Source organism: Phoxinus phoxinus (assembly GCF_949152265.1).
Source record: "Phoxinus phoxinus genome assembly, chromosome: 25".
Lineage (NCBI taxonomy): Eukaryota > Metazoa > Chordata > Actinopteri > Cypriniformes > Leuciscidae > Phoxinus > Phoxinus phoxinus.
In genome coordinates, this window is record NC_136900.1 from 17,201,412 (window position 1) to 17,215,028 (window position 13,617).

Sequence of the window (13,617 nt, forward strand, 5' to 3'; positions counted from 1 at the left end):
CAATTACACAACATTCTAAGATGAAGAGGTGCTCTTTTGGTTTTCAACTGTGATAATGTGTTCACTCACAGAATCAGACACTACTGCTATTTCCTGCAGCACACTCTGATTATCATTTATTCAATACTGACTCTGATTATGTGATTGCGGTCAAGTACCTATATATTCGGAAAACACTATTAGTCGCATGATTACCAAATTATATTGCCATTTATATGAAATTTGTCTCCAGGTGCTGTATAATTCACCCCATCAACAGCAGCTTAAGGTTTAAAATGGTTACTAAAGCACTTTCTCAGCCGTTAGGAAATTAATAACATGCTAGCCTTTTATCACTTTTATACCGAAACCAATTGTGCCTCAGCTCAAGCCACGTCCCGTCTCACCCCACCCCACACTCACACACACACACACACTGCAGCAGTGAAGCAGGGCTCTGCAGCTCCTCTCCTCCTGACACAGCTCTTTGATAAGCACTGTGCCAGGCAGCACCCGTGCAAACACACATGCTGACTGGCTGCATGTTGTGCATGCTATCTAGTATGAACACTGCCGTGTGACCTTGGGCTGGCAGTATGTGAATCAATAGCTTGATTCCCAACTTTTCATAGAAAATAGTTATTTATGAGTGGCTGGCATTAATAAATGAAAAGAAATGTATGTCTTAACCATGTAATTGTTCATTTAGCTTTGAGCTTTATCTTTTTATACAGTTTTTCTTCATATATATTCTTCTGGCTTCATTTACATTCAACACTGCTGCAGGATCTAGGTGTCACCCTTTCAATCGGACTGACCTCTGACCTCGGCTGAGAACTGGGCGGAATGTCTGGTTATGAAAAGCTGTAGTTGTTGGTCCAGGTCACATTCTGACACATTGATGTCCCAGGATCGGATACCTGCAGGTACAGAGAGAAATGTGACATGATCAATATGAGCGCAGTACTTATAGATTAGCTACATGTGTACGCAATGTTCATCCACACCCTCATTTGACATCTTTCTTTCATATATCATCCTTCTTTCTTTTATCTTTTACAATTCATTATTATATTATATTATGTTGTATTATTATACTGTAACAATGTGTTGAAAATTTTAAATAGATTTCCTTTCCTTAAACGTATATCATTCCATTTGAATCATTACAAACCATTACGTAACATTTTATATTACTTAATATTATAAATTATAACGTTTAAAAATTAATATGCATTTTTTATATATATTTATAATATTAACAATCTACTTGTAATATTAATCATTCAAATATTTAAATTCATCTATTTTCAGTTTCTTCTTTCTTCTTATTCTTCTTATTTCTCAATTTCTTTATTTCTTCATCATTTACAATCCAAATAAACCTTCTGTTTGTCAGGTTTAAATTCAATATTTCAACCCGTATTTTCAGACATCTGCCATATAGTTCTTCACATGAGACTCAGTGTGTTATGCTCAGGATATTCATTGAGTATTACATAAGATCCCAAACGTTCAGATGTCTCTTAAGCTCCAAATGTGCTGAACTTCAAAGTGTAAATTGGAGAATTAGGGAATGAACTCCATGACTCTTAACTCTCCCCGGCTGTGTCCTTCCTCATCTCTTCTTCATACAGATGAAGGGCTGTTTCCCTCAGATTCTATTTTGCTTTGTAGAAGAAGTGTAAATGTTGCAAACACTGCAGTGTTTGTCCTCAGAAATGCTGTGTCATTGGGATTTTAAACAGGTAATGACCGCTGAGATGAACGGACACTTCTATTTTCTCAGAATGAGATTTACACAGTCTATAGAAACACAACATTCCTTACAGTATTGATTTTGTCCTCAGCCATTTAAACCATCCAAGTTAGTACAAACACATTAGGAGTAGTGAACACACACACACACACACAAACACAAACCGAGCATTTTTGCTGTGGCGCCCGGGGAGCGATCGGGGGTTAGGTCCCTTGCTCAAGGGCCCCTCAGTCATTTCCTGTCAGTATTGAGAATCGAACCTGCAACCTTAGGGTTACCAGCCTGACTCTCTAACAAATAGGCCCACAGGAAGGTTCCTCTTTAGTCTACACTCAAAAGTTAAGCAAAACCAAATTTTTATGACAAAAAAAGTTGCCAGATAACCAGATTTTAGAGTAGCCTACTAAAGCAAAGGAGTTAAAGTTCTGCCATATGTTGAAAACACTTAACTTTGTACTTTTAAATTGAATGTATCAATTTATATGTGCACAGTGAAAAAAATTCAACAAACTAAAATTTAAATGTTACCTTTATATTTGCTGATTTTAAATCAAAGTACTAGTGATTTTTGGCCACTTTGAATGTACAGATGAATAAATCAGAGTTGAAGATCATTAAATCATGCAAAAATTATGGAAATTCCAGTGACAACCTAAAAGGTTGGAAACAAATATGTTTTTAAGAATTCTACAATAATACAATGTTTCAATTGCTATGAAAATTCTATATCTAGCCTATACAACAAGAGCTGAAGGGCTACAATTTTCAAACTGTTCATTATACACAAGCTTAAATGTGACCCTGGATCACAAAACCAGTCACAAGCTGCACATCTATATTTGTGGAAATAGCCAACAATACATTGTATGGGTCAAAATTATAGATTTTTCTTTTATGCCAAAAATCATTAGTATATTAAGTGAAGATCATGTTCCATGAAGATATTTCGGAAATGTCCTACCGTAAATATATAAAACATTTATTTTTGTGAGTGAATGCAGCACAATCGCGAACATAAATGGACAACTTTAAAGGCGATTTTCTCAATGTTTTGATTTTTTTGTACCCTCAGATTCCATATTTCCAATAGTTGTCTCTCTGCCACATATTGTCCTATCCTAACAAATCATACATCAACTGAAAGCTTATATATTCAGCTTTGTGTATAAATCTCCATTTTTAAAAAATTGACCCATATGTGACTGGTTTTGTGGTCCCGGGTCACAAATGTTCATGAAGATGATTCTATTGAATAATAGGCTGTGCACCTTTTCATTGACTCGTGAAAAGATAAACAACATCTGATGTCATATAATCACTATAGTAAGTTTAAACACGTGCCCACAAATATACTAGTAAATAAAAAACATTTGAAAAGCAATAATATCATGAAATCCCCGACCTTAAAAACTGCAGCTTCATCAATTTCATCTAAAAATGCACAATTCATGGCGCAGTGCTCAGTGCAGTCACGCGAGGTCGCCGCAGTGTGCTGATCGTATATAGTATGCAATAATGGTCTCATCGGATATTATATCGCTCAAAAGAAGTACAGAAGACAAGCGATGTGCAAGTTCCTTAATTGTGCTCCATTAAACAAATTATATCTTTGGGAATGATTTGGAAATAGGCATTTGCAGCGTCGATTGGACCGAAGAAACGTCCATGATTAAATGAACACGCCCACCGCAGCAAAGTATGCAGTGTGTAACTGTAAACTTGCGTTAAATCAAGTTAGATGAAGTATACAAGACATTTATAAGATTTATTTTAGACAATATCCCATAATTAATTAATATAAATACAAGGATAAATACTCGTTATCTGGCATAATTCTCCATGAGTATATTTAAACGTTTTTTAAATTCTGAAAAATGATTAGGCATATTTAGTTTCAGAAGAGGCATGCTTTCAATAACAGGCTCACCGCGCTCTATGTGCTGTCTGGCGGCGTGCAGCTGATGCTCTGTCGCGATCTCACCGATCACGATGAGCATGTAAAAGTTTCCCTGGCTTGAGGTCGGGCCGCGGCGGCGGGGATGCTGAAACTGCTCGCGGTCCACCTCGTCCTCCTCCACCGCTGCCAGCACACCTCGTCCTCGGGGCGGGATCTCCATGGAAACAACCCCTGGAGCCGACGCCAGGCCCGCAGTTATCTCCATGACAACTGCTGCCACCTGCCCTGTCTGCAGAGTTAAGACCGGGAGGGCTGCTGCTGACACCAGGCGAAACCAGGCGCTGTTTACCTGCCTGTGATTGGACGAAAGACCATGCAGCTGTGTGATGTCACACTCGACGCCAAAAAATAGACGCCAAAATGCCAAAAAAATTAATATTCATCTGTAATTTAACTGTTTTAAAACCTACTGCTGTTTTATAAAGTTTAATTATTCCTGGTGTTACAACGGACACAGGTTTATATATATAATTATTTAATTTAACATTCAACAATGAAATTTAAAATAATCAGGCTATTCGATTGTTATAAAAATGTATTTTGATATATTCAGATATATACTAATCAGTAGCTTTCAGGACATTAAATAAAGTAATCAAATGTAAAATAAAACTGGATAGTCTTCACTGTATAAATTAAAATATAGATTAACTAAAGTTATTCAGTTCAGTTATTCAGTGATTTTTTAATTTGTCCTTTGTTGTTTGATTATCATCAATTTTAGGCTCCTGTCACTTTAGCCTGATGCACTGACACACATGCATTGTTTTTCTCTGTTTACGTTCTTAAAGCTGCAGTCCGTCGTTTTTCCTCTTTGTCGCCATCTCTGTTAGAAATCTGCAATTGCAGTTATTCGCGGAATTATTAACTGTGCGTGGGTAGTAAATCGGCATGAAACAGCGCGGATGAACACAATGTATTGAGGCTGCCGCGTCGCTGTGGATACTGTACTGTCATCAGCAATCTCAGAGTATACTTTTTGAAACTGTCAACATTAGAATTTTCATCGGAAAATGTCATCTGAACAAGTAAGTAACATTCACTTTTGTTCTGACCAAATTCGGGGGGTGGGGGGAAGCATTGCAGTAGCTAGGCTATATCATGCTGATTAAATCTAACGATTGCTTATATCACGTCAAAACGTGAAAAATATATTTTTTATGTAGCCAATCTGAAGTCCGAAGTCTTTGTGTTTTACAACTGGTGAATCTCCAGTTGTCACTGGTGATTGTCGCTTTAAACTTTCGGGATCCGCCATACCAAGTGCTAAACTAAATCTCCACCTCCATCATCCACACACGCTAGCCGGGGACTCCTTCTCTATGTGTACAGAAGTGACGTAATGACGCAAAGACATGCTCGAAATTCCCGCGAAAATCCACCAGTACCACTGGAATTAAAATCATTATTACAAGCTTACCGTTTTGAATCGAGGTAAGGCAAGCAGATCGTTTTGAACACTGGTTGGTTACGTTTTTTTAAAAAAAAATGTCTTTTTTGATATTTTTAAACCCAAAAAAGTGCCGGACTGCAGCTTTAAGCCATCACCGATTGTTTACTAGAATACTCCCCGATACTGGCATTTTGACATAATTTTGTGTGAATTTGTCCGTTTCCTTTATTATTATTATCAGTCAAAAGACGATGGTGTGTGAAATAATAGGCTACTAATAATAGACTGGCTTACCTGCATAATAATCCTTTGAGATATGTATGTAAAATATATATATATATATATGATGAAGTGGGGTTAATAGAACGTTAAGGGGTTGTTGAACCTAAACCTAAAAAAAAATTATGTAGGCCTATTTCTGTCACGAAACCTTTGGCCAACCAAAAACAAACGTTCTGGGAACCCAATATGATTAGATTAAATGACAAAAACGAATTAAAATACACCAGAGAAAAGTGAATAGACACGTGGGTCCAAATGGTGTAAAGAATGACCTCTAGATGTATTTTTTCATTCATCCTTAAAGCTGCATACATTTCCTAAACGTTAGTGTAAGGCAACTGACGATATAAAACAGAGAGAGAAAAGGAGGGAGACGTGATGAACATAAATAAATAAGAGCTTGGGCTTTCCCTCTGAAGGTGAGTGTATGCAGAAGCACCTGTCTGGTCTTGGGCTGGATTTTCCAGTGAGTCAGCAGTCTGTTAGTCTTTTAACAGATATGAGCCCATACTGCACTCTGCTGGACTTAATAGACAAGTGCAGTACTCACATTTCTGAATATTTTTTGTAACAGTAGGCCTAATTGTTGTTTGTTATTTATTATAATGGATTTGAAAATGAACAGACAGACTGCATACACAACATATCATATACAATAAACATAAATGCTGTGTTTGGACAAATGTTTTTGTAATCTCAATGACTCGTTAATTGTTGTCTGATTTCTCAGCTCCTCAGCACCTTTGGGATTTAAAGTACAGACACTTTGACTGACAAGTCCAAAATTTTGCTGTTTGGTCACTACTGTCCTAACTTAGATGCTGAGCTGAAGAGCTGAAATGGATCTGGCAGTTTTTCACATAAGCTGAAGAGCAAATACCTCACAAATCCAGACGGCAGGTAGGATGACATTGCAGTCCTACTCTGTGATCCATCAGGTAATGCTGGTATTTTTGGCTGCAATCTGCCATAATGGATAGTAAAGGCTCACCCAGAATGCAAGCAGGAGGATTTGATCAAGGTAAGCCATTGGTGCTTAAGGTCCAACATCAGTGAATCTCAACATCAGTGACATGTATTTGAAAAATAAAATATAATATAAAAATATAAATCAGATTTTTGTTTTGGCATATGGCATATTTTCATATAATTTGCATCAAGTTCCAATAACAATAATAAATAGCCTAATACATTTAAATAAAAATAGTAAAATATGTTACATATTATGTATATTTATTTATTTCACTTTTTTATAATATTTATTAATGTATTTTACATATAATTTATGTTAGGTACAACATGTTTGTAGCTGCAAGCTATTGGATAATAACTAAAAAGGCTCAGAATTGAACCAGACAGAAATTAGCAAAGCAAGTCATCTGAAGGTTGCGCTTGAAGTCTAAACCTCTCAACATTAGTGGAATGAAAAAGGGCAAAAAGTGCTAAGAATTCCTAAACAATATGGTAACAATGTGTCATCTGAACACAGTGGCACATGCAGTTGAATCCTTTATTATTTTATTTTATTTTTAAAGATAAATCGGCTATTTTAAATGTATTTTATTTATTATATTTTATTGTATGTTTACTGAAAATATTAAATTAATAAATAATAATTGAAAAAATTTTAATCATATATTTATTAATGTATTTTTTAAAGCTGTAGTCTATAGTTTTCCCTCTTTGTCGACATCTCTGTTCGAAATCTGCAACTGCAGTTATTCGCGGCGGAATTATCAACTTTACGTGCAGTTGTTGTGCCTCAGCACTGATGAACACAATGTTTTGAGGAGAATGTGCGGCTGTCAGTCACCGCTCTGGTCTGGATACTGTCATTCGGAATCGCAGATTTTACTTTTAGGAATTTTGACCAACATAAGAATTTTCACCAGATAATGTCATCTACTAGCCGATACACCTTCTTTATGTGTACAGATGTGACGTAATGACGCAAAGACATGCTCGAATTTCCAGCGGAAATCCACCAGTACCACTGGAATAAAAAACATTATTACAAGCTTATCGTTTTGAATCGAGCTAAGGCAAGCAGATCGTTTTTAACATTGGCTGGTTATATAGGCTACTTGCTCAAAAAATATCTTTTTTGGATAATTTTTAACCCCATAAAGTTACGGACTGTAGCTTTAAATAATGTCAAATATATTTTATATTATATTTATTAATATACTTTACATGTATTTAATGTTGAGTTCTTATGTTAAGCTTCATTAAAATTCCTGGATGGAGTTATCAAACCATATTAGATCTCAGACCAAATTTGTTTTTTGTTTTTAATTGAACCTTATTAGTAGGCCTGAGCAATTAATTGAGCTCTGCCAATGTCAATTTCATACAAGAAGCAATCTCCTAGCGGTTACTGTGGCCATTCAATAAACCTCACAACCAAGTGATTACAGGTATGAACATTTTCAATCCTCCACATTGACATCAGCAGAAATCCATTCAAGTACATGGTATAAGTAATTCAGCACTATATCGTCATTCAGCTTTTCAAAGCCTGGCCCAACTTTTCTTTTATGTCTCTAGGGGGCAACATCACACCCTTTTTTTTCGTTCCAAAAATGATGAAATATTGATCTGCAAAAAGGGTTTTGGGGAGCAGCATACATTTGTAGCATCAGTGACAAAGTCGAGCAATAAGTCTTAAGGCACACATAAGCACCTTAAAGAAGGTGAGGACGGATGTAGCCTCTGTTGGAAATAACAACTTATCAAATAACCATAAGATCAAATTGTCTGTCTGAAATAGTTCCGGGCAGCTGAGTCAAAGCAAGGCCCTTCAAATATTGATTTACAGCTCCTTTCTGCGAAGACGCCATTCATGTTATGCTAAATGTCATCATCCTCCTATTCCGTACGAGAGGCAATTTGGACATCATTTGAACAAGTCAGAGGGAATATTGAACTCAAGAGTCAAGCATTGTAACTTTTTTTTTATGTTCCCCCATTGGCTTCGAACTACATTATGAATTCCTTTTGAAGGCTCTGATCACAACAATCAGACTCTGCTTTAGCTTTCTCTGCTAGCGATCTTAGCATTCTAGTCAAAGTAAAGTGAAGTCTGAACATGGTCAAAACCTTGTTAAGCTTTATTTTTGAGCAAGTAGCGACTAATTGATTCCAAAAAGAAGAGTTCAATACAGCACTTACAGGCAAAGGATATGTATTTTCAGGTCTGTACAGATTGAATGCTTATCCCGGTGCTACTTTATGCTATTTTGAAATTATCCACTATTATTATTTTCCTTACTTACATATTTGTATGCTTCTTCCGTGGACATGCAGTAGCATTTTGTGTCCTTTTATTGGCCTAGTTAAATATAATATGAAATAAATATGATATGTAGAAAAAGTTGAAGAATTTATTTGTTTACACAATGCCATTTTTTAATGTATGCATATGTATTGTATGTACTGTATGTATGTATGTATATATGTAGCCTATCTATATATATATCTATATATCTATATATATATATATATATATATATATATATATATATATATATATATATATATATATATATTAGGGGTGGTTAATCTGTCTGATTTCCCGATTCGATTCGATTACGATTATTGAAGTCCCAATTCGATTACAGTCGATTTTCGATTATTAACGATTCTCGATTCTCGATTATTGATTTTCCATTTCACAACAGTAAATTCACTACAGTAAAAATCACAACAATAACAAATTATAACAAACTTCAACATATTCTGAATCTCTATTAACATAAAATACGGATGTCCACGCATCACATGTTACAGCTATCCTACCCGCTTTCTTCAGTGATTCCATGACTTCAGTTTTGGTCTTGTTGTAGAGTGTGGGGATCGCTGTCTGTAAAATATCTCCGAGATGGGACGTCCCTGGTTCTCAACGACTGGATGGAAATCCTTGGCAATAAAAGTTGCGATTGATTGTGTAATGCGCTTTGCCCTTTCCGAGCCGGGTGGAAGCTTTGACAATATTGTTTCCACGCTTCAGACTTCCGTCTTTTGCGTTCCGTCAATATTACATTATTATCGATTTTCAAAAAAAAAAAAAAAAAAAATTTTTTTTTTTTTTTTTTTTTTGAAAATCGATTTTTGCTATTTGTGAATCGATTCAGAATCGTCCACGTCCGCATCGCGATGCATCTAAGAATCGATTTTTTTTCCCCACCCCTAATATATATATATATATATATATATATATATATATATATATATATATATATATATATATATATAATGTATGTAGGCTATGTATGTATGTATGTATGTATGCATGCATGTATGTATGTACGTATTTATTTATTTATTATTAATTAATTTTACAGAATCTGAATATGGCAACTAAACCTGATTAATGTTTTGGAGGTGAGTCCAGCTATAAAGGGGAAATAGACTCTATTAATCCTATTCTTATGGACTCTGCCATCCTAAAACACTGCTGAAAAAAAAAATCAACTAATTGTGCAGAGTGTATGGATCACATTCAATTTATTTATTTTGTGTTGTTTTATTTATTTATTTAGCTTTACTTTCGTATAATCTTTCCCAATCATTTGAATAATCCTTTATAATCAGTACTTATATCGTATGCTATCTTAAAGTTTTATGGCAAAAAGTGGTCTTTAAAATCATTTTTATTGTCTTTTTATCAAAAACATAATCACATTTTCCATAGAAGTAGGCAACTGATACACAGACAATTTTACAAAACAAGTTTGCACTTTAATGCACAAAACAGTAGATTTACATGAAATATGACAGTATCACATGTTAACACAAATATTTGAAGAACAATTTCTTTACAACTTTGCGTCAGTGTCTTCAGTCTCTTCACTTAAAAAAATATTAATATAAATAAAATTGTAGTTATTAATGATATATAATGCATATGGATTCCCTCAATCTCATTACAATCCATTCCGGAATGTGTGTTTTTCATCACAAACACTTTAACAAGAAAAAGTTGCAGAGAGCTCCGCGCGGACAATCGCACATCTTTCCGATTCGCGAGCCTTTTCTGATCGCGCACTGCTCCCCCAAATCACACTATAGCAAGAGAAAACAGGAGAGATCATGTTACTTTTGCCATTACAGCATTTGGGTCACTGCGTAAAAGCGCACTTGGTAAAGGCTTATGTTTGAATACACGTAGTGGATATCATACAATAATAGGAATATTCATCTAACAAATACTGCTTATTGATAAACAAATCAATGTTTTATTAAATGATGAACAGATATAAAAACAGCCCAGACAATATCCATGCAACAGTGTTGCGCAATGACCAATGTAGCCAACACGCACTTGTACGCAATGTAAAAATGTATAATATAAATATACCATGGGAACTTGACCATATTTCTTCTCCCAAGGTGGAATTCGTTTCGTCTGCAGCTTTTCCAGAACTTCTTGCAGAGCCCCGAGCTGGTTTGACAAAACATGTTTCTATTCAGTCCCTTCAGTCAAATCTCTTTAAAAACATGCCAATATAATATTTCACACACACAAAAAATCAAGCAAAAACTATTAAAAGTTGTGGCACTTTTGTGTAAATGCACGATGTTGTCTAACTTAAGCTTTCAATTGCGCAATAAAAAGATGAATTACTCACAAGCTGTTTTTCACTTGTCAGGTTTGGGTCTTTGGGGTAAAAGTCTCGGATGGCTCTCGTGTCCAGTTCCACCTCTATGTCCGGCTCAGAGTCGTTGGCTCTGGCTCCGGTCAACAAGCAGACCAGCAGCGCGCACACCGCCATGCGCGTCCTCAGACTGGAGCTCTCCATGGTCCTGAATGGAGTGAGCTTTGGCACTTGAGCGAGCAACGTCGTTATACGTCTCTGTTAAAAGTTTTGGCGCAAATAAACCATCTCGACAGTCGTGCACCCTTTTATGTGCTCCAAAGTGCATGCGTTTATGTGATCTGTTGTCGCCCCGCCTTTATCATTGATTTCGTTCGCACGTAAGCGCGATCATTCATTGCGTAAATGCGCTGGAGACAAGTCATCAAATGCGTTAATGTTGCCCCCGGAATGTTATGTTTTTAACTTCACTGAGGACATGTCTATGTGTTTTGACTGATGAAACAGCTGCAGGCGCTGATGATTGTATAAGCGCAGCTTTTGGACATTTTGGGGCATGCATAGCTGTTGATTGCATAAGACTTTTTATGAATATTTATATACATGTCCATTCAAATATGAATATTTATATACATGTCCATTCATTCAAATATATAATCTATCTATCTATCTATCTATCTATCTATCTATCTATCTATCTATCTATCTATCTATCTATCTATCTATCTATCTATCTATCGATCTATCTATCTATCTATCTATCTATCTATCTATCTATCTATCTATCTATCTATCTATCTATCTATCTATCTCCCTACATTTTAATGACTATTATATTTGAAACACATGCATTGGAAATTACGTGGTTGCATAAATTAAATTTGTGATATTTGCTTTATTTAGCATTTCAATGCCTTAACTTCTCAGTAACTTCAAATGAGAACTTGTAAAACATTCTAATATTTGAAGAGTGCTCATTTGAAGAGGAAGTTTGCTTAGTGATTTGAGAAAAGCTGAATAATGCTCTCATTTATATGTTTAATTGCAAGGAGCCAAGAGCCATCTGCACTCTGAAAGTGACACCCAACTACTTAAGCACGTCTAGACTCGTCTAAGCCTCACTGGGTGGTGAATACGGTTTTTTTGTTTCAAGGGGGAAAAAAATAGTTTCCCAATGGAAGGCTTTTTACTTTGGTAGATGTAATAGGCTAATATTTGTGCCCGTCTAAGACGTCACATGTAGAGGAAATTATTTTGCGGTTGAATTTGATAGGCTATTTGTGTTTCAGCAGATCAAATCATTTCTGCCTGACGACATTCACATTAATTTGGAGAATACATCTCATAGTTAGGGTGTTGCATTCATTTGTGGAAATAGAATAAGTTTCATGTAAGATATCTGCCTGGGTTAACCCGTACAAGCGTTATATCAGAAGGTGATGTTTTTTATTTCCCAACAGGACCCTTTAACAATGGGTGTGAGGCATATGACTCACTCTCCTTAGTCCACATTCATATAACAAAACATAACTGATCAATGGCAAACACACCAAGTGTTTTTAGAAAAATTCAGCCGATCTCCTTGGTCCATAAAAAGCTTTTAAAAACACAGGGTGTGTTCACAGGAAAAAGTTCACTTTCATATTTCATTTAGTTGCAAAATTCTCATTCTTCTAAATGAAAATGGATGCCATAATAATAATAAAGCTAGAAAGAAACTAACTGGAAAGATTTGGCCCATAACCCCTGTCAATGAGTTCATAAATCAAACAGTGTGGTGAGCAAACTTGTTCTTCTTTCCAAACAGGACTGGATCGGAAATAGAGGTTATGGGTGAATGAAAACCATTTTCATAACATGTTCCTGAACTCCCATTAAAAATATATCCACCAGACAAGCTTATATTGAAGAATCAGACATTTGCGTGCACGTGTATGGTTTCAATATCACTAAATATCACAACATTCAATATCTATCTTATCTGGATGCTTGGCTAGTCTGCATTTAACTAGAAATATCAACTGTCCAGTGCATGGGTATTGAAGACAAATATTTAGTTTTTCAAATATTGTTATATTGAATTGTTATAATATATTGAATAGAGCCTATATTAAATATTCACATATTTATGATAAAAAGGATGGTCGTCATCCTAGCTATTCAGATGTTAAAATCACATAAATCAAAAATCTGCCAGTGAGATTTGCCCAAGGCCTTGGAAACAGGGTGTTTTCACAGCAAGTGCACAAACCTTCAGCTATTTTTAGCACTGCAGTGAGTGTTGAGTTAAGGGGTTTAAAATCTTACCCTTGTTCCACTGCCATATTCGGTCTTCGCTATGGGGCATGATTTGATTCCCATTTGTCTCCTTGGGATCCGCTTATGTCTGCCCACGTCTGCACTTGCCTCCTCAACCTCGCAAACTTCATCCCCAGTCCCATAACCCCTGCAGTGTTTGACATCCCATGCTTTTCCCCATGATTAGCCTATCAGCCTCTCTGTCATTTATGCATTGAGAGAAGTGCATAGACATCTGAATTCATGGTTACAGTTTATAAACGATAAATGAGCTATGTTCAACAGGTTAAAGGTGACGCACAATGTGATTTAGCCAAGTAAGTCAATAAGTACCCTCATCTCCTGATCGTGG

The 13,617-nt window shown here is 35.8% G+C and overlaps 2 protein-coding genes across 2 annotated transcripts in view; both read right to left on the bottom strand.

The window, feature by feature from the left end:
- The window catches only part of map1ab (microtubule-associated protein 1Ab), a 35,925-nt gene extending 31,991 nt beyond the window's left edge, over positions 1 to 3,934 (bottom strand). Inside the window, exons 1-2 of the mRNA XM_079603318.1 lie at positions 3,666 to 3,934; positions 798 to 899 (exon numbers count right to left, since the gene is read on the bottom strand). Coding sequence (XP_079459444.1) covers positions 798 to 899; positions 3,666 to 3,900 — 337 coding nt within the window. The 5' untranslated portion in view covers positions 3,901 to 3,934. The remainder of the gene's footprint in view (positions 1 to 797; positions 900 to 3,665) is intronic.
- A 6,071-nt stretch (positions 3,935 to 10,005) lies between these two features.
- On the bottom strand, positions 10,006 to 11,281 carry cart2 (cocaine- and amphetamine-regulated transcript 2). The gene is made up of 3 exons (XM_079604263.1): positions 11,001 to 11,281; positions 10,730 to 10,813; positions 10,006 to 10,434 (listed from the first exon to the last, which is right to left on the bottom strand). The coding sequence occupies exons 1-3, from the start codon at positions 11,169 to 11,171 to the stop codon at positions 10,327 to 10,329; spliced, it is 363 nt and encodes a 120-aa protein (XP_079460389.1). The 5' UTR covers positions 11,172 to 11,281; the 3' UTR covers positions 10,006 to 10,326.
- Between the last annotated feature and the right edge of the window lie 2,336 nt (positions 11,282 to 13,617).